Genomic DNA, 21,496 nt, shown 5'->3' with positions numbered 1-21,496 from the left:
ACTTACTGATGAAAAGATTTTATTTAAATATCAGTCTTATCTCTAAACGTAAAAATACATATAAGAGAACTTAAAATAAAGACCCCGCGCTCTTCACATCTTGTACAAAATATAAAAAAATCAACTAAATTACACCATGTTGACAACTTAATAGGTGCTATATTGATTTATTTTTCATTTTGCTGATCATAGTTAATTTTACAATAATGAGGTTTCATATATATATATATAAAGGAAAGGTATTTTTGTTTTGCATCAAAAGAAACTACAATAAAAATAGAACGACCATTTGTGGCCCAATTACTTTTGGAGAATTTGAATACAACTTTTTTTTTTCCTTTAATTTTTTTATGTGTATACGCAACTATTATAGCCTTTTCAAAAATTGGTCTTTGAAACATCTTTTATTTTCTTTTGCTTTTTGATTCCTTATCTTCCTTTTTATCTTTTGTACTAAAATTTTTTTTTTTTCCATAATACTTTTCCATGTTTGAGGGAATTCTTTTACTTTTAACCCCTTTTTCCCCTCAATCCCTTTCTAAATTTGTATAAAATAAATTTCTAAATTTGTATAAAATAAATCGATCAAGCATGACTTGATTCGTCATCTCATGTAGTGTAGAAATTTCGAGTTCAAGAACATCTCACTGTAAAAATTATCACATATTTAGTGAATATTATTCAAAAAAAATGGATGTCCCTCTATTGTATAGTCCACGTGTTCTCCAGATTCATTGGACCTCCTATATATATATATATATATATATATATATATAACATTAATAAAATAAATTATACCGTGAATCACACCATTCTCTAATGAAAGTATTTTGATTCCAAACATTCCATTTCCATATTGAGTATATAGAAAAATCTTGACATGGGTGGATAAGCTGTTGAGTCTCTCTCTCTTCATAATCCTAGAGTGAAGCTTAGAAGGCCTTACTAGAGGCCCATGAAGTGAGCACTGTATTATAGATATCTGTCTAAACCTAATGCTTTCAATAGATTTCTTTCAAGATTAGACTATTATGAATATGCTAATCCATATTCCTGCACTTGAGACTTTTGAGTTACAGGCCCAAACTTGGTATCAAAAATATTAGAAGCATTCTTGAGCAATCTGTGAAGATGCCGAACTCTTGTTACCAAACATGAAAATATGATATTTCAAATGAATTACATAAAATTTTGTCAAAGCTCATTAATACCAACATGGCCTTAATCATGTTGCACTCCAATCGAAAAACTGAACAAGAATAAAATAAACATTTTCTTTTACATCAAACTTAATAATATAAATTTTTCCATAAAGTTTTGTGAAATTCTTGCATATCAAACAACGCATAAGCATAAATAAATGAGAAAGTAGTCTTCAAAGACTTGACTTTTATTAGTATGTTTTAGGATAGTACTTTTATTCACAAATATAAGTCAGTTTTATTAGGATGCATGACTGCGCTTATCTGAAAAAAAATGAAGCATGAATGTGGAGATAAATATGACACAGCATTCCTTCCCAATTCCTATGAGAAATGCTTCAACCGAGACTACTTTATATCAAATCTATAAAAAGGTATTAAGAAATGAAAGGTTAAAGAGGGAAATTTCATTAGCAAGGAGATAATGGCAAATCCAGAAGTGCTATTAAATGTTTGCAAACTTCATCATCTTATAGTTTTATGCATACACATGAATACTTCTTTTCCCCATAAGGTAAAGGTGAAAATGATATGCATAATTCTTTTATCTAACAAACAAAGGAGCGCCGATATAAATCTCAACTTCAAACGTGTACTAGAAAACCAACATCTATTATGATTGTACAATGGATAGAGAGAAAGAAAATTCTTGTATGAGAATCCTACATTTATCCTCTAACTTCAAAATTTAGGTATATCTAACCCCACAATGATGCACACTGTATGGTGAAACAAATCGAACTTAATTGCACATTCAAAGAAAAAATCAGTAACAGGTAACTCATTGAGATAAAAAAGACTGTAGTTACTTCAACAAAACCACCATACAATTCCATCAACTGATGAAATTTTATGGAGGTTGTTTCATATAACACAAAATTCCACAAGCATACATCACATAGAGAGTCCACACAAATGCACTCAAAATCAATAATCGAATGGTCATGCTCAATCAAGTTTGAATGTTTTCTGTATTATACCAAGACATAAACAGCAAAATCAAATACTTCTCGATGTGAAACTTCTAGTATTACAACTAACACAATGTCACACAATTTCGCAGCTATTGCCAGTAAAGAAATGGTGCAGGGTAATGTACAGTTCTAAGCAATTAAAACACTCTTAAGAAAAAACATTATTTATTAAACTTGATTATACTTGATATATCCATACAATTTGACTATTAGTCATCAGAAAAACCCAGCTTAAACATAATTCAGTCAATTGAATGCATTCCCATTCAGAAATATTGAATGCCTTATAAAAGCAAAACCTTTAAAATGCATAAGACATCAAAATCCAAATATTTAGAAAGCAAAACTATTAACTCCAGTTTAAAATTCTGAAAGATAAGCCAACATGTCAAAAATTATACCCATTAATTGGTAGGATCCATGGAGATCCCACTTGCACTTCTCTGTGTCCTCCGACTCCTGCTTCTACTCTCATAGTCTTGATCATCAGTGGGCAACTCATATCTACAGACAGGACAAGTGTTCCTTATCCTCAACCAAGGCACAATGCAGTCACCATGATAATAATGACAACAAGGCAACTTGTTTACTTTCTCCCCTTCCAAAACCTCATCTTTGCAAATAGCACAAACTACAGAAACCAAATCCCCACTTTTGAAGTCCACCAATGGAAGATTGTCCACTACCTTTTTCGCAGCTGGTGGACTTCCCCTCCAGTCAATCTCATTATCCACTAACTGCTCTAAAAATGTATCATAATCAGCATCAAACATAACAGAATCCTCATTTAAATTACTATCAAAGTTAATAGCCAACAAGAGTTCCCATTCAGGATTACTTATTGAATCTTCCATTGGTTCCCCTCCCACTTCTTCTATTAGGTTTGAAATACTTGACGAAGACATTGATAATTCCTCAACTAAATCATTTGCCATAATCAAACCTCCACTTCCATTAATTGCTTGATCCAATTCCTCCCACCCAAATCCCTCGTCGAGATTTTCAATTCCCATATAATCATCCATGAAAGTATCGCACAATCTGTTAGAACCCGAAGATTCATTACCTTCATTATCACCGCCAACAGTACCCAAATCAACAATCTCGTTATCAGAATTCGGATCCCTAAGTCCGTCTCGTGTAGCTTCATCACCATCGAACCCAGATCCTAATTCGCCCGTCGTGATCATCGGATTGCGACTTTGCTAGTGCGTAAATGTTCTTTTCCAGAGGCCTTTCAAGAGACTCCCACACCTAAAAGGGAGAGGATTTTGCAAAATTGAGAATGCGAAGTGCTTTGGTATACAAATATATACTACTCGTTCTCCGCGCTCCGAGCAACACGGGCCAATTTATAATTTAATTTGAACTTTTTAAAATTAATTTATATAAAACATAGAGAAATTATATATGCATAAATATATTAATACTTTTATTAAATAGAATATAATTATTATTTTGGAAAGTCAATAATAAAAATAATTGAAAGAGTTTAACAAATTTTAAGGAAATAATAATAATCTTTATTTTTTATTCATAAACTATTGATTATTTGCTAATATTTCATTTATGTATATTGAGAAAAAAAAAAAGAACTTAACTATGCTAAAATGAAGAACAACATAGTTAATAAATGATAAAAAAAGAACATAATGATTGAAATTTCAATGGCAAACTAAAATATAGAAGATGATTAATGATTAATTTAAAAAAAATAAAATTAATATTGTCAAGTGCTGAAACGATAATTTTTTTTAAGTGAATTTTCTTAATATATAATGTCCCAGATTAAATTTGGAATCACCTGTTTAAGGTGAATTTTATAATGACATAAAATTAATTTCAACAAATTTAGTTAAAACGTTTCTATTATAGGCCTACAATTAATTAAAATAGGTTAATTATATACTTTTATCAATTGATGAAAAAATTAACTAGTTAAAATTTTTATATAAAATTTCACAATTATAACCATTTTCAAGTAAATATCCATTGAAGGAGCACATGCACTCGCGTAAAATTAAGACCCCACACGTACGAAGAACACTTACATTTTCTTACAAACAAGTAGAAGATGGAAACTTGTAAAAGAAAAAGGAATTTAATTGATAGATTATATTTATATTCTGGACGAATTTATAATTAACTAAGGACTTAATTGTAATTTTCCAAAGGTCTTTTCTATAATCTTTCACTTAGCTTATAGAGTTATGTCCTGTTACCAATAAGTTTTTAGCTGACTTTTTAGTGTTTTGACCTGTCTTGTACTGTCCGGTAATATAGTATTTAACTTATAATAGCTTTTAGAGGTTAAAGAAGTCTTTTTTTTAGCAAATTTTAAACACTTTAACTTTTAGCATTTCACAAACCGTAATTAATTTTTACTTACAATCATATTCATTGTTAAGAGAGAAGTAGTCTCGGATACTCTATCTTTCAATACATACATATATATATATTACTGAAATTTTTTCATGAAAAGACAAAATAAAGAAAATAAAGCAGTAATTACGAGCATTTTAACTATTAGTTCTTCAGTAATAGTAAGTATACATAGCTATCAAACAAAATAGCAAATGAAGCAAAACCCAACCCCTCAACGGAATATGGAAGCAACCCATAAAAGGCTAGCCCACAATAACATTACTAAGCAGAAAACCATGGAAATAACAGAAAAGAAATAGTAAAACTTGCCAATCTTGGGCTTTCTTTCCTTGAAATATATAGAGCAAACAGAGCAATAACAAGAACCCGTGAGAAAAACAAGAAACGCATAGAAAATACCAGAATGTCCATGAAAAATGACAGTTGGTATTGGCTTCTCATCTATATATTCCATAGGCAGGTTCAAGATCAGAATTGCAGTGAAGCAAGAGACAGTAAAAATAACTTCATCTAGATGAATTCTTCTTAGTCCTCTATAAAAACCATCTCCTTTTTCTGTTTGATGATCATCTGGTGCTTTGATGTTCATGATTGTGTGTTATGTTATGTATGATGGTTCTGGGTAAATATATAACCTGCAGGTCTTGCATATTTAGTCCTGACTGAGAAATTTCCTAGTTGTTGAGGAAGAAATAGTTAGAGAAAGTCACCTAAATTAATTAAAGTCTAGTATGACATATGTATATTATTCTTTGTTTCTACTTTGATAAAGTCGAAAAACGCGTAGATTGAATTTGAAATTTCTAAGTAGAAATTGGAGCATGCATGACTTGAACATTGAAAGAGATGGACATACAAAATTCAACAAAAGATGCCATTTATTTACATTTTTTTTTTCAATAATTCAAATCCTCAATTATAAATTTTTTTTCCAAAAATCAAAACAGAGAAAATTAAGAAATCAAGACACCATAAATATAATCAACACGCTGAATTAGCAAGGATGAGAATCATCCTTTCTTGGTTAATAATGTTGTCGAGAAGCATAATATTTTCTAACGCATATATCAGGTTAAATATTGCAGAGTACATCCTTAAAAAAAATGTTCAGAACAGGGAATTAATTTATGAACACATAAGCTAGTTTAAAAATATCTTAACCGTAAATACCAAAAAAAAAAATTGCAAATAGAAATAGTACCTACCCTAGTGGTAAATTGTAAATTTGTAGTAGAAATATTCTTTACCTCCTTATTTTAAGATGGCCTTTGCTTATAATCTAATAATCTAATTATAAAACATTCTTAAATAACAAAATATATGAGGAAGAATATTCTTTTACCCATTTATTAATCCCAAAGGCATAATCAAATTTGTCCAAATGCAAATGGTTTAACAATTAATTAAGAAGCAATTACCAAAGTAATTACCCAAAACCACATGCTGAAGTTTGATGATTAAATTGATAATTGAAGACATTGGACTTGGAGAAACAAACTTTTAATTTGTCCTTAGATTGACAATTTCATTGAGCTTAGAGATTTTAACCTATGGGTTTGAGTTTTAACCCCTTCAAAGCCAAAAGAGCGTTAGTTGAAACCAAAGCATCTGCTCCATTTAAAGAGGGTATAAAAGACGCTAATGGCACAAGAGAAAATTTCTCTTGTTTAGTTTTAATCAAACAAGAGCCCCAACACTAGCAGCCATGAGGTAGAGATGGAAGGCTTAAGCCAAGAACAAGAATCATCATCAACTACAAGAAAAGAACTTGAAATCAAGAAACAAGCAATCCCAATCAAGAAGAGCATTTTTGAAAGATGGGCCAACATATTTGTTATGATGCCATTTACGTTCATAATGTTGCCTTACGGGCTTTAAATGGAAACCCTAATGGATCTTCCATTGATCTTAGCTCCTCAACTTACCATGTCTTCTTCTTCCTTGTGATGCTAAATTTCTATGCTTCAATCATCGGAGTTCTGCTATGGCATGTCTCTCCTAAGGTTGACCTAAAGGGTTTCACCTAATGGCATTTCTATGTGTTCTCCTTTCATCGACTCTACAGTTTTGTGCAATTCTTCCAAGTGAACTCAAAGGGCTACCATGGATTTTTATGGCAGTTGTGGTTCTGATAGTTGCAGGACTACTTATATACGAGCTCTCTTCACTGTCCAAGAAGTTTTCACTGGAATAAAAAGGTTCAATTTAAAGATAGCACGTGAGGCTGGCTAAATGAAAATAAGTAAACTACAGTTTAATAATCAATTTAACATATAGTAATTCCATCCAAAAAGTGTTATTTTCTTTGTTAAGTACTCTATGATATTTGGCTATTCGATCCTTCATAAATCACAATTAATATATAGTTAATATTTAGTCCCACACATTTACTACTGCTATTTGGTCTTTCATTTAATGGCAAAACGAATAATTGAATAAAAATATTATCTTCTTTTCATAATACTTGTCACATTTGAAAAAATAATTTGTTTCAAAATATTTGTCACGTTGTGGTTTCAATGAGTGATAAATCTTTTTTTTTCCATGTTTATCCTTTGTATATGAGTAATGATTATTACTTCAATTTAATGATATTTTTAGAGAATTTTGTATTAAATTAAGAGTAATATAGTCAATTTACTCAATAATTTATTATAACTTAGACAAATTTTATAGTTTTCTTTAAAAAACGTGAAATTCCAAATATGACAAGTATTATGAAATAAAAATAGTAACTAATAGAAACAGACCTCAAGAATTTTATAGTAATTTCACTGAACACTAGGAAAAAATAATAATTTCATCCAATCTCAGGGCTTCAGTCATTTATTCAATATTCCAATGCATTTTGGACATAAACATGCAACATAACCGTCTCAGAAATATTTAGTAATTTGACAAGTCTGGAGACCACACGGAAATGAATCAGTTTTTCGAGTTGTGAATGGCAATTTAGAGACTATTCAGAACATTTTTGAGTATAACATTATTTTAAAGTTTTTTAGTTGTATTTTAGTAATTTTAGAAATCATTAGTTAATAATTTTTTACAAAGAGCATTTTAGTCGTTCTATATGGACAAAGTCAAAATTTTAATTATTTAAAAAAATTCAATTTTAATTAAGGAAATGTTAACGTTGGAGTTATTTTATTTTTGCATAGGAAATGAAGTGTTGGGATTGTTTTATTTCAGGCAAAATGCATAAATTTATTTATTTATATACTTTACACTTCACATTTTACATAAGGATCTAGTGTATTCTAGAACTATGAATTTTGATAACATTATATACCTCTTTACAGTAATTTTTTTTAATAAATATATACCCTTTTACGCTAGTAATAATAAATTTTTGATATATTTTATTCTTATATGTAAAATATTGATTTCACGTATGGTTATTAATACTTTGCAATAATAATTTTACATTTTCAATTAATCAATATGTGTTTAACCAATTTAATTTTATGAATTGTAATGTTCAATAGAAATTTTTGCAAGTTAAAATTTCTAATAGATGCAATTTTATAAATTAAAGTGTTAATTAATAAATATAATTTTATAAGTTAAAGTGTCCACTGAATCAAAGTAAAAATTAAAGATACCATAAAGGATTTTTTTTATTAAGTTACAAGAATAAATTTATGTACTTAGCATTTTATTCTTGCTTTTAGAATATTGTTTAAATATCCATTGAAGTTTTTCCTTTATTTTAAGCAAGCTATTTCAAGTAGACTGAACTTATAATTATTCTTATGATTTCTACTATGGTGGTGATTTATGAAATGAGTGAGATCGTAAATGAAAATAGCAAAATGAGAAAAGAGATAGATAGTGAAATACGAAAATGGTAGATTTGTTAATAAAATTTAAGTTGTAACTTTTTTTTAAATTTATTTGAAAATTTTATCAATTTTTATAAAATTTTATTTTATTATGCTCGATTCTATAGAATTGCGGCTTTTCCAGCCCCTTCTCATTAATGGACTCCTGACGTATAGGAAGGAGTGCGGTTCGTTCGAAAAAATTTTATCTCTCTATCTATTTCTCAGATGTAATATATATATATATATATATATATATATATATATATTTTTTTTTTTTTTTTTTTTTTTTGCCAAATATAAAAATTTACATTTCAAAATGAATTCCTTAGAAATTTTGTGAAATTCCTTTGTTCCAAACAAAAGGCTTTTAACTAACCATCATCGATCCAAATTTATAAATAAAAATTTTATAAAAATAACAAGCAATATTATATATATATATATATATATATATACATTAAATAATTATTATTAATATTTGATAGCAGAATTGGATTTTTTTTCCCTTTTAAAAGAAAAATCTAAATAAAAACATTTTTTTTCTTTTTTCAATTGATTAATCAAATAATCAATAAAATTTTAACAAAATTTAGTTCAACATCAATAAAAATAATAATGGGACTATTTAATTAACTTTTAAAAAAGGTATTCTAACTTATAAATTTTACCAAACTATAGAAATTAAATGACAATTTTATTTATTATTTGAATCTTACTAGTTAATTGAAAAGAAAATAGTTTTTTTTTTTTTTATCAAATATCACCCTATTTTCGAAATGATGATGATAATAATAATGGGAGGGACCGAAACAAAACGTTCTGTGAGAAAAACTGAACTCCTAAAACAGTTTAAGAACTCCCCGAAGCATGACTGCCATGGTTGATGGCATATCGCACATCTTCTTTTTGCTTATTCACAAGAATATTTCCTCATTCCTCAGGAATTCTATACAAAAAAGCTCAACAGATCTTTACTTTCTCTACAGTCTCTACGCAACGTACACCAAACCAACCAAAGATAAAAACTTTTTCCCATATTTACCAGGAATGCTCCATTCTCAACTCTCTAAATCCAGGCAAACAAGCCCATGCTCGCATGATAATATCTGGGTTTGTACCTACTATCTTTGTTTCGAATTGTTTGATCCAGATGTATGTAAAATGTTCCCATTTGAAGTACGCATACCAAGTGTTTGGCAAAATGACTGAAAGGGATGTAATTTCTTATAACACAATGATATTTGGCTATGTTGGTTGTGGGGAAATGGGTATTGCGAAACAATTTTTTGAGAACATGCCCAATAGAGATGTCGTATCATGGAACTCGATGATTTCTGGGTATCTACAGAATAGTGAGTATCTAAAGTCGATTGACTTTTTCTTGGACATGGGCAGATCGGGTGTGGGTTTTGACCTAACTACTTTTGCTGTTATTTTGAAAGTGTGCGCTGTTTTGGAAGAGATTCTTGTGGGGATTCAGGTTCATGGCCTTATTCTCCGTATGGGATTTGATAATGACGTGGTTACAGGTAGTTCTTTGTTGGATATGTATGCCAAGTGTAAGAGATTAGATGATTCACTTCAAGTTTTTAGTGAAATTCCCGAGAAGAATTCAGTTTCTTGGAGTGCCATGATTGCTGGCTGTGTTCAGAATAGTCAGTATGTTGAGGGTTTACAGTTTTTCATAAAGATGCAAAAGGCTGGAGTTGGGGTCAGTCAATCCACCTATGCTAGTGTGTTCAGGTCATGTGCAGGGATTTCTGCATTGGAATTGGGCTCTCAGTTGCATGGCCATGCTGTTAAGGGTAGTAATTTTAGAGCCGACATCATTGTAGGGACGGCCACTTTGGATATGTATGCAAAATGTGGTAGCATGGCAGATGCTCAAAAGCTATTTAACTGGTTGCCAAAACATAGTTTACAATGCTATAATGCCATTATGGTTGGGTATGCACGAAATGGCCAAGGGTTTGAAGCTTTGGAATTATTTAGGCTTTTGCTAAAATCTGGCCTTGGATTTGATGAAATTAGTCTGTCTGGCGCATTTAGTGCATGTGCAACTATTAAAGGTGGTTTGGAAGGGCCTCAACTACATTCATTAGCAGTTAAGGCTAATTTGAGGTCAAACATTTGTGTGGCAAATGCTATTCTAGACATGTATGGCAAATGTGGAGATTTGGGTGGAGCTGTTGGAGTGTTTGATGAGATGGAAATAAGAGATGCTGTGTCTTGGAATGCAATTATTGCTGCTTATGAACAGAATGGAAAGGAAGAGGAAACATTTTCATTTTTTGCATCAATGCTGCACTTTGGACTGGAGCCTGATGAGTTCACTTATGGCAGCATCTTAAAGGTTTGTGCCAGTCAGCAAACTTTGAGTACTGGCATGGAGATCCATAACAGAATTATAAAATCTGGAATGGGTTTCAACTCCTTTGTAGGAGGTGCTCTTGTTGATATGTACTGCAAGTGTGGAATGATGGAAGAGGCACAGAAAATCCATAAGAGAACCGAACAACAGACAATGGTTTCATGGAATGCAATTATTTCAGGATTCTCTCTGCTAAAACAAAGTGAGGATGCTCACAGTTTTTTCTCTAAAATGTTGGAAATGGGTATGAAGCCAGATAACTTCACATACGCAACAATTCTTGATACTTGTGCCAATTTAGCTACAATTGGACTTGGAAAGCAAATACATGCTCAAATCATCAAGCTTAGACTACATGCAGATGTGTATATATCCAGCACTCTCGTTGATATGTACTCCAAGTGCGGAAGCATGCAAGATTCAAGACTAGTGTTTGAGAAAGCACGTAATAGAGATTTCGTAACATGGAATGCCATGATTTGTGGCTATGCTCAGCATGGTCTTGCAGATGAGGTCCTTAAAACTTTTGAGAACATGCAACTTGAAAATGTGAAACCAAATCATGCGACTTTTATTTCTGTCCTCAGAGCTTGTGCGCACATGGGGCTTGTTGATAAAGGGTTGCATTACTTTGATGCTATGCTAAGTCATTATGGTTTAGATCCTCAATTAGAGCATTATTCATGCATGGTTGATATAATAGGTAGATCAGGCCGTGTAGCCGAGGCCTTGAAGCTTATTCAAGAAATGCCTTTTGAAGCTGATGCTGTTGTGTGGAGAACTCTGCTCAGTATTTGCAAGATTCATGGAAATGTTGAGATTGCAGAAAAGGCGGCAAATTCTATTTTGCAATTGGACCCACAAGACTCTTCTGCGTACATTCTTATATCGAACATATATGCTGATGCTGGAATGTGGGGTAAGGTTTCGGAGATGAGAAAAATAATGAGGTATAGTAAGGTAAAGAAGGAACCAGGTTGCAGTTGGATTGAGCTAAAAGATGAACTGCACGCGTTTCTTGTTGGAGACGAGGCTCATCCCAGGTGTGAAGAGTTGTACGAAATACTTGATGTCCTAATTAATGAGATGAAGCGGGATGGATACTTGCCTGATGCTGATTTCTCCCCTGGTGAGGAGGCGGAGGAATATGTGCTGCCGGCAGAAGAAGAAGCAGCAGCTTAGTTGTGGTTTTGGATAAGACGGCGCGCCTAAGAGCCCATATGTCGAATAAACCAAACCAAACACAGGCTAATCGAAGCGAACCCACCAGCATTGACCACCATCCTAATGTTTTCATTTTCTCTTCCCCATACCCTTTACACCAGGAGAAGCGGCGTCGTTTCTGTTGTTTTTCTCTGACGGTAAGTCACTAACGACGACGTGCTGCTTAACTTTTTCTTTCTTATTTTTATTGGATATTAAAATCAAGGACAAGTCATTTTTTTATTTTTCCCATTTTATTGTATAGCTTAAAATTCGAATTTATAATTAAACTTAGACAGAAAGTTGAAAAGAAAAATCATGCTTGGCTCCTTAAATTCATATGATGTAAACATTTATTTCTGAGTGGAAACTTTTCCTTGTCGTTAGAGGAAATTCTTTTCTCTTCAAAAAGAAAATTTTCCCCTGGAAACCTTTTTTTAATCTTTCTTTCTTTCTAATCCTATGAACCAATCCTTTGCGTACTTTTTCAAACCGATGGATATCCAGATGACATTTAAAAAAAGAAAAAAAAAAAAAAAGAAAACAAAGACTACAAGCCCAAACTCAGTCAAGATCACTTTGATTTGTCTGAAAATGGTATTACTGCCTCCTGTACTATGTTGCATTTTTAGCATTTCTAATTCATAACATACAAAAACTATCCAAAAATTGTGTTAGGATCTCTACTAATACTATCATAGGCCTCGGCTCTATTGGTGAAATAAGTAGACAGCTGCTGCAATCATTAAAATAAGAACTGCCATGATAACATGCTTAAAGTTGAGCATTCCTGCATCTATTCTCCTTACACTTTCAGGTTCCGATACTGAACCTGCCGGCACCGCTGTCACTTTTGTCTCACCAACAGATGCATTTTTCTGGGACTTGTCCAACTGATAAGCAGGAAAAGAAAAAAATTAGACAAATGGGGAAAATGTTAATGATGCTTCTGTACTGTAACCATAACAAGTTCCAACTTCCAAGCAAAAGATTTTACAAGAAGAAATAAGAAAAGAAAATGCATTGTAGCCCTAAAGAGGAAAGTGATTTGGACTTCCTTGCCCATCTAAGCTAGAGAACTGATGGTTTCTGCATTATTTTCTTTCCTTGGAAAAACAACTTGGTTTGAAAAATAAGTGATTTTGTACTTGGTATATCATGGATCATTCCCATTCCCCAATAGGAAAAACCTGCCTAGTTTGCATTTAAGAACCCTCTCCCATCAGCAGATGTTCAAACAAATTTATTCAGAATGTAACAGCTAACACTTACCTTGGAACCAGATGCTGAGATTTGGGTTATTTCATGCTCAGGAAACAGATGCTTTTTGCCATCCCATCCACTATAATGGTCAGTACCTGTAAAGGGATCCTTTCTTGCTTGCTGTAATTTCATCGCCAAATGTCTATTCTCAAGCGATAATGATGTCAGCTGTAAATATCAACAAAGCATCAGAAAGTCTATGCAGAAATAGTCATATAATGCAACTGCAAACATGTGCATGTATTTAGAGTGTGTGTTGAGATTCATCAAAAGGCCCTATAACAAGGATACCAAAAACAATTCTCAGGTAGACACCACAGCTCTGCTTAGCCAAAAGAAGATGGTTATTTGGATATTTATGAACAATAGTGACAAAGATTGAATCATTACATGAAAAAGAAATAAATATCTTTGCTATTTTGTATTACCTCCTATCTCCAAGTTTCTGTCTATTCAAAACTTATAAGCATTCACGTTATCATTTAGAGAGAGCACAAGAGAGAGAGAGAGAGAGAAGTGCTTCAATTAAGTTTTGATCGTCATTTGGATATTTCTGTTTGTGAATCCTGGACAGTAATTACCTTCATTTATTTCTACTAATGTTCTAATAATGTTTCAACCCACACATATTAATGTGCATTTGCACACAACATAAAGTTTAATGTACTAAACACCAGCCTGTAATTATGATTATCTATGTTCTTTCAAAAGATTATGTGATTCAATTTTAAGATAATGCTTTAGGAAGATATATATATATATATATATATATATATATACACATCGAAAAAGACACCTCTGGTAGTAAATTCAGGTGATACCTGCTTATGAAGACGCTCTCTTTCAATAGCCAATTGCAACATCAAATCTGTTATTACTTTAGTCCGAAATCCAATATCCTTTGCAGTAGCCATTTTTGTTTCCTCAGCTTGATTCAAAGATGCCTCCAAGCATTCAAGCCTCCCCCTCAAAAAGCTCAGTTCGTCATTGAGTTCTGCATTAGATTCAGATAACACAATGCATTTATCCTCTGCACTGTCTGCTCGACTTTCTGCTTTCTGAACTTTCAACTTTAGATCCTCAATTAAGTTTTCCATATCTCTAATTGAAGCATACAGCATAGTTTGCTTCTCCTGACTGGCATCAGCAGATGCCAATGCATGCTGGAGTCTGATATCAGATTCCCTCAACTGCTTCTCTAATGAATCCACCTTTTCAGAGGTACCTTTAAGATGGGATACCTCTTCATTAAGATCCATATTAGTCTCCGCCAACAACTTACATTTGACTTCTGCACTTGCTGCCCTACTTTCCACTTTAGTTAGTTGTTCTTTCAAATCCTCAATTATATTTTCCATGCTCGTGACCTCAGAACGTAAAGCATTATGCTGTTCCTGATTTCCCTCATTGACCTTTGCATTAGACAGATGAAACTCAGATTCTTCCAGCTGCTTCTCAAGTGAATTCACCTTTTCTCTTAGAGTGAAAACCTCAGAATTTGCAAGAATTAAATTGTCTTCAGCTTCTGTCAAGCTTGTGTTTAAATTGTCAGTCTTTGCAAGAAGCTTTAGTTTTGAACTGCTGCTATTGAACTTTTGCAAAGCATTTTCTTTGGCTTCCAACTGTTCCATGGATTTCTCAAGGCTTGATCTGAGTGCAGCTTCTCGTTGAACTGAACCACTCAAATTGAACTGAAGTATCTTTACTCGACTCAGTAATTCTTGTGAAATTCCCATCAGAATTTCTGCAGCATTTTCTGCTGTGAACAATCTTTCATAAACATCTATTGCATCTTCTTCCATGAAGAGTACTTCTTGTTCTGTAGAAAGTAGCCTACGTTTCATCTCTGCCTCTATTTGTCTTGAATCAGTTAGCTTCTTTTCAAGATCCATCTCTCTTGCCAAAGATTTCTCTAGCATCCTCAAAATATGTCTTTGTTGTTCAGCAGTTTGCATCTTGATCTTTGCATTCATGTCCAAAAATTGGTTTTCTTCTGAGAAATTTGGCCCCTCATCACCATTCCCTATCAACATGCATGCATTAGAATGTGAACAAACAAAAAAATGGATTTTTCTAACATATCCTTCTACCGAGTCAAAAGTGCAAAACAATCATTCAACTAAAATCTTCTTTGCTTGTCAATTAATACTTCAGAAACAAGAGAGTTAAGCTTTAGAATACGAAAATGTGAAAGTCCACATCACCTCCCACAACTGCATGATATCAAAATTTATGCATAGAAGGAGAGAATGAATTTTCTGAACTTCCTTTTAATTTTAAGCAAGGAAAGGAACTTCTAAATTTCACAATCATTTAAGTAAACTGTCAACTATAATGATCTTAAACAAGCCCTTTTTAATGGGTTTCTCGAGTAACAGACAACTAAATTGATACTTAAAAGGTAGATATATACAAACACAGATTTTTAATAATGACCAATGTAGCTTACAATTTTCTTCTCTTTTCAGACATGCCAAGGTCCTTTGAAACTTGGCAGATTGCATCCTGATTTCTGAGACTTGACCCTGTAATTGCTTCAGCGATTTTTCACAATCAAGTAATTTTTCTTCCATTGCCATGAAAATTTCTTCCAAATGTTGATATAAGGATATCATTTTACGGGCATCAACAATATTTTTCTGGGTATCTGTCATGAACTTATCCAATTCTGTTACTTCAGAATCCAAAATCCAGGATAAGAGATCAAATTCCAGAGCTTCCACTGAATCTCCCACAAAATTTTCTTTTGGAGAGGTAATTGTTTCAAACTCACTTTCCCTGGTTGCCACATGCATCATGAGTAGACTTAGGTTAACCAGCTTCTCTGAAGCACATGCCAAATCTAATTCCATTCTTGTTAGAATCTCATCCGCAATTCCTAACTCCCCATTTATTTCTGCATCAGAAGACATTTCAACAAGTAAATCAATTTTACTTGACTCAGTTTCTTGATCTGCCGGATTGGCTTCGTCAAGGGAGACACTAACTTCAGCATCAGAATCAGTACCCATTCTTATGTCTACTTATTCAACTAGCCTTCAAACCTGAATACTGATAGAGAATAGAAAAACAGAGTAGAAGAAATTAGCGCCAGTCAAAAGAAAAAGGGGTGCGATAATTAAATAAATATTTTCAAATAATAGCATCAAATATTGGTAAGTTAAGGTCCACAGTGAATAAATAATTATGTCCCAGCCAGCCATCTAGATATGGTGGTTAGCATAAATGGTAAGGACAATAACATATGGGCCAAGGAGGGGAAGAAAACAACAAATATTAAGCCTCAATCCCAAACTAGTTGGGTTCGGCTAAATGAATCTTTTGTCTCCATCCTGCTTTGCTCATAGTTAAATCTACATTAATGTCAAGAGACTGTAAATCTTTTGTGACAACTTCCCTCCACCTGATCCTAGGTCTACCTCTTTTCTGTTTAGCACCCTTCACCACCAATATATCACACTTATGAGCCGAGGCAAGAGAAGGGAAATAAAATTTAGAAAAATACAGTGTCTATATTTTGGAAACACCACCAACACTGAGATCCATTATGTTGTGCATGATAAAGTGAAAAAAAGGAGGACTAGAATTGATGACACTGGTTTTTATACACCACTAAATTATAAGTCAGATTTTGTTGTCAATAATCATCAGAATTGGATTTAAAAAATTAAAAAAAAAAAAAAAAAAAAAAAAAAAAAAAAAAAAGAGCTAATTGTGATCATCATGGACAAGAAGATCTGACTTACAATTGTTTCTCTGCCTATCACATGATATGCACCATGGCCTATCAGTTTTGTACAAATTACATTATTCAGGTTAATCAGTGGATATCAATTTTGGAATACACAACCTAAACATCAAAAAGGGGGACCCTATTAGTCTCGTCTTCAACTTTGGATTTTCCACAACAATTTTCAACGAATGCTGCAGGCATGATTTGAACTTAACATACAAGCACAACCAAATATATATATGATAGGAACGAGGCCCAAATGTGCCGGAAGAGATTTAGGTAATGAGAGATGAAAATCACAAATCTCAGAATTGAGCTGGAACCAGAAAAAGCTAAAGAAAATTTTAAGTTTTCAAGTCTTCTTTAAGCACAAACACAATTGTCAAATGACAACCAAACCACTGCCAAGTTGCCAGCGCAACTTATTATTAAATAGGAATAAAAAATTCGGATCTAATACACGTTACAACCTCTAAAACGTACTCCTCACCATTTATATGTGAAGATCATTGGAAGTGCCTCACACAACAAAGCTATAATATTTGGCACAATAAAATCCTTCTGACTCTTACCCCTTTTCTGGAAAGCCAATTTTACAAGAACTCAATTCAAAAGGATTTTATTTTGTCAAATCTCATGTTTGGAAATAAGAGAATTTACAGAAAAGGAATGACTTTGAAATAATATAAATCATGTCACTTCAAAATATATTATCATTGGTTCTATTTAAATAAATAAAGATAATGAAGAAAATAAAATAATTTGGATTCAGTTTATTTCTTCCAATAGAATTGAATTGAATTCTTGTACATGATTTTTCCAAACGGTGCCTTAGATATCTAGTTCAGAATCTTATTCATAAATTACTCATCAGAACAACCTCGTCCATTAATATAAACCGTCTCAAAAAGACCCATTGATGGAAACAACAAGAACATCATATCCTAATCCAGGTGAGTTCTGAGTTCAAACGAGAAAGGAATGCAGCATATATACATGTATAAGTTCAAGCCCCTTCTCAAGTGAGATGGTAGATATAAAGTTGAAAATGCTGAAGCATCATTCTCAACCAATTCTTACCACATTGGCTACTCTCCATTCACCAAAACAACTTGATTGCAAAATATTAAACTTATATTTTCTTATTGTGCAATTTCAAGAATTCTAAATATACAATTCTTCATTAATAACAAATCATCAACTATGCAGTGATATCCTACTCCGTAATGAATTATTCTCAACAAGGAAAAATAGATTCCAACTTTCCTAAATTGAAGAAATTAACCCATTACCATCTCCTACCGCCCAAAACAATCTATCAATAATTAAATAAGAAGCTCGCATGTAAACCCTCAAAGAAGACAAGGACGCATATAAGTTAAAACCTAACATGCCCATTTCAACTTATCAAAAATAAAATAAACTAACCCATTCCTACGTTTGCAATGTAAACAGACGAATCATCCAAAGAATCAATGACAAAAATCCACCATATTTTCTGTCACTTTCCTGGAAAACTGAAGGGAAATCTCAAAATGAAAAACATCAGCAAGCAAAATTGAAAAACAATCATTTCTGAACGTACCCTTTTGAAGAGACTCTTCTGGAGTCTGCGATAGCTACGACAGAAGACGAGAAACAAGTGGAGTGAAGAGTGAAGAGAGAGAAACCGAAGGTTAGAAAGGATCAATATAATAATATTATTAATCTGTCTCAAGGTGGAGTTCCATTTTCCATCTTAAAGGATGAGTTCAGAACATTTTAAAATAAAAATTATCGAATACCGCATGTTAACGTACACCCTGCAATTCATAACACGTGGCGTTTTCTGATCTGATTTGTGTTTTTATTCCTTTTTTTTAACTAAGAGATCGAATGGCCACAAATATTATTGCTATATATAACAAAACAATTGTTTTATATTTTTTTAATAAATATTGCATTAAGAGTTTTTTTTTTTTTTTTTTTTGGGGGGGGGAGCATTTGCTAGACTTAAGTAGAAATGATGTGGCATGCTAAGATGTATGCAACTTGAATATCAGTGCTAATGTAGATGGTGACTGATGTGTCGTGTGAAATAGGAGGTGAGGTGTGAATGATAATGTAGTTAAATGTTTATTTATAGACAATGAATTTTAAAAAATTCACTCTAATGTATTAGTTTTGAATCTTCTTCCATTATCTTTGTTCTCTCTTTTCTGGTCCTATATTTTAATATGCAGCCAATCACTAAAGACTAATAAATATTGATATTGTCTAAGAAACCGTCTAGAAATAGAAAGTGTAGTAGACAATGTCTATTTGGTTTGTTTTACACATCAGTTTGACATCCTAAATAGACATTACTATTGAAGATTATTTTTAAAAAGTCTTTTATTTTTCTAATGTGGCAATTAAATAAGAGCAATTCACGTTTGCATTGGAGATGCTATTAGCTATATCAACACTTTTTTTGAAAAATACTCAAATAGTTATGTCATATTAATATTCGTTATGATTTAATTATTTTCTTTTATTTTTTTAATTTATTTGACTATTAGATTTCTAATCTTTTTATTTGACCTATTATTATTATAAGCTTAATTTTTTTTGGTTATTTATTGATATAATTTAATTTTTTTTAACTTATGAACACAATTTATTAACTCATTGATAGATATTAAATTAAAAATATTACATAATTATATATATATTCACAAGTTATATAACAAGTGTCTTCTAGTTAAAATTTTTTTTAAAACATGGAAAGATAGAGTAGGTTAAAAAAAATTTTGAAAAGTTGTAATACAAGATTAGAAGTTCAGAGACTGCAGTTAGCATTCCCTAATTATTATTATTATTATTATTATTATTATTATTTTGAAGATTTATTTCCTAATTAGTTTTTGGGCCAAGATAGCAAGTTAAATGGCATTGTGGAAATATTCATGTGATTGATGCGTAGATTTTTTTGTGGGCCAAATTGGGCGGGCCCAATTCTGATTGGATTCGGCCTTACTTAATGAATTAATGTCTTTGAAAAGAAAATAATTTTCTTTACTTATCATGGGACTCTAATCTTGGATAAATAAATAAGAAATTTTATGTTATGTTAACAGATTTGCATTCTACAAAATATTTTAGTTCTTCTCATACTACTTATAATGTTTACTTATTTGATAGTTTCTTACAGTTCAAAATTTTTTTTTTTTTATGAAAAAATTTCAAAAGTATTTTTAGTTTCTCATTTAACGAGAAAAATAATACTTTCCAAAATAAAATAGTGTAATAGAATTAAACATCGTAAGTTAATTATTAATATAACTACTAAATAAAAAAAATACCAAATTATAATTATTGTTTGAGGTATCCTTCTCGTCATTATTACCTCATGGAAAAAAATAGTATTGAAGTGTATACATAAAACTATAGGTGAGCATTCGGTTAATCAAACCGAATTATTTATGTTTCGGTTTATCTGAATATATTTTTACGATAATCAAATATGAAACTGAATAATATAATAACTGAATTAATTCAGTTAGAATTCGATTATTTTAAATCAAATTAATTATTTTAAATTTAAAAAATTGGTTAGTTTTTTCAAAAAAAAAAAAAAGATTAGTTATATATGATAATCAAATTAAATTAAACAGTTTTATTTATTCAAATTGATCAGTAAACAAAATTTTAAAACTATTTATCCAAATTCGATTAAAAGAAATCGATTTAATTCAATTTTCAATTAAAAATTGATAACCACTGAACCCCTGCATCAAAATATTTACTGTAAAGGAGCAAAAGCAGTGGCTGGATGCATTTCATACAACACAAATGCCTTCATCTCTGTATTTTCACAACTTGTGAGACTTTGCGTCAAGATTCACAATATTGAAACTTTCTTTTTTTTTTATTATTTTTTATTTTTTTTATTGGGCCCTGTCTGTTGCGTGTCCCCGCGTCGAAATAGTGCTTTGACAATGAAACTATCAACCATTATGAAATTAAAATTTTGCATAAAAAAATAAATATATGACTTTTCATAAGCTAGTGGGTCCATGGGTGGTTGGTTGGGCCTACACCCTTCACTATCACAACCCCTTACCCGTCTCACCAGACCAAATCAAAATAAAAAATCATTACAAAATGAATCCAATGTGATAACCAAGAGTTTATTAATTAATTTTTTTAAGATGATTTTATTGTTTAACTTAATCATTAAAATCTAAATAAACTAATTAGATGTAATTCGATATATTTTTCCTTTTTTTATATAAAAATATAGCGAGTAAGAAGTTTTTAATTCAAATTATCTCTACTGTAAAAATTTTTTAACAAATTTTTCTATTTAAGAGAAGGGTTTGATCTTATTGAATAAAAAAAATTAGATATATTTTCTATAAATAAAAATTCAATGCTACTAATTTATTAGGAAAATAAGCATAGCTATTGTCACGACCCAATTCCATGGGCCGGACCGGCACTAGGGCCCAGGTAAGCTTAAGGCCCCCGAGGCCCGTAGTCAGCCTGAAACACTAGAATCTATTATCTCGGTATAA

The 21,496-nt window shown here is 31.6% G+C and overlaps 3 protein-coding genes and 1 pseudogene across 4 annotated transcripts; 2 read left to right on the top strand and 2 right to left on the bottom strand.

Moving 5' to 3' along the window:
• Positions 1 to 2,324: 2,324 nt before the first annotated feature.
• On the bottom strand, positions 2,325 to 3,467 carry LOC105646768 (uncharacterized). The gene has a single exon (XM_012232694.4). The coding sequence runs from the start codon at positions 3,364 to 3,366 to the stop codon at positions 2,581 to 2,583; it is 786 nt and encodes a 261-aa protein (XP_012088084.1). The 5' UTR covers positions 3,367 to 3,467; the 3' UTR covers positions 2,325 to 2,580.
• A 1,510-nt stretch (positions 3,468 to 4,977) lies between these two features.
• On the top strand, positions 4,978 to 6,810 carry LOC149497109 (uncharacterized; annotated as a pseudogene).
• A 2,368-nt stretch (positions 6,811 to 9,178) lies between these two features.
• On the top strand, positions 9,179 to 12,297 carry LOC105646769 (Pentatricopeptide repeat (PPR) superfamily protein). Its single transcript, XM_012232696.4, has one exon. The coding sequence runs from the start codon at positions 9,272 to 9,274 to the stop codon at positions 11,939 to 11,941; it is 2,670 nt and encodes an 889-aa protein (XP_012088086.1). The 5' UTR covers positions 9,179 to 9,271; the 3' UTR covers positions 11,942 to 12,297.
• A 216-nt stretch (positions 12,298 to 12,513) lies between these two features.
• Positions 12,514 to 18,704, bottom strand: WIT1 (WPP domain-interacting protein 1). Of its 2 annotated transcripts, XM_012232698.4 has the most exons (6): positions 18,544 to 18,694; positions 18,387 to 18,475; positions 15,675 to 16,276; positions 14,047 to 15,248; positions 13,235 to 13,393; positions 12,514 to 12,855 (listed from the first exon to the last, which is right to left on the bottom strand). In XM_012232698.4, the coding sequence occupies exons 3-6, from the start codon at positions 16,234 to 16,236 to the stop codon at positions 12,673 to 12,675; spliced, it is 2,106 nt and encodes a 701-aa protein (XP_012088088.1). In that variant the 5' UTR covers positions 16,237 to 16,276; positions 18,387 to 18,475; positions 18,544 to 18,694; the 3' UTR covers positions 12,514 to 12,672. The 2 variants fall into 2 exon arrangements, with proteins under 2 accessions (XP_012088088.1, XP_012088087.1); XM_012232697.4 differs by lacking the exon at positions 18,387 to 18,475 and having other exon boundaries at positions 18,544 to 18,704.
• Positions 18,705 to 21,496: the final 2,792 nt, after the last annotated feature.

The sequence above is a fragment of the Jatropha curcas genome, chromosome 4 (assembly GCF_041381405.1).
Source record: "Jatropha curcas cultivar XTBG-Jc1 chromosome 4, XTBG_Jcur_1.0, whole genome shotgun sequence".
NCBI classification, from domain to species: domain Eukaryota; kingdom Viridiplantae; phylum Streptophyta; class Magnoliopsida; order Malpighiales; family Euphorbiaceae; genus Jatropha; species Jatropha curcas.
Note: the sequence above shows the minus strand (reverse complement) of the source record. Positions and strands in the feature narration are given on the sequence as shown.

Bases quoted from the DNA above. Each gene is read 5' to 3' on its own strand.
- WIT1 (XM_012232697.4), bottom strand. From the start codon at position 16,236: ATGGGTACTGATTCTGATGCTGAAGTTAGTGTCTCCCTTGACGAAGCC. The intron at 13,394-14,046 runs GTATCACCTGAA...TGATATTTACAG, and splicing joins GAGAGCGTCTTCATAAGCAG to CTGACATCATTATCGCTTGA. The intron at 12,856-13,234 runs GTAAGTGTTAGC...CCTGCTTATCAG, and splicing joins TCTCAGCATCTGGTTCCAAG to TTGGACAAGTCCCAGAAAAA.
- LOC105646769 (XM_012232696.4), top strand. From the start codon at position 9,272: ATGGCATATCGCACATCTTCTTTTTGCTTATTCACAAGAATATTTCCT.
- LOC105646768 (XM_012232694.4), bottom strand. From the start codon at position 3,366: ATGATCACGACGGGCGAATTAGGATCTGGGTTCGATGGTGATGAAGCT.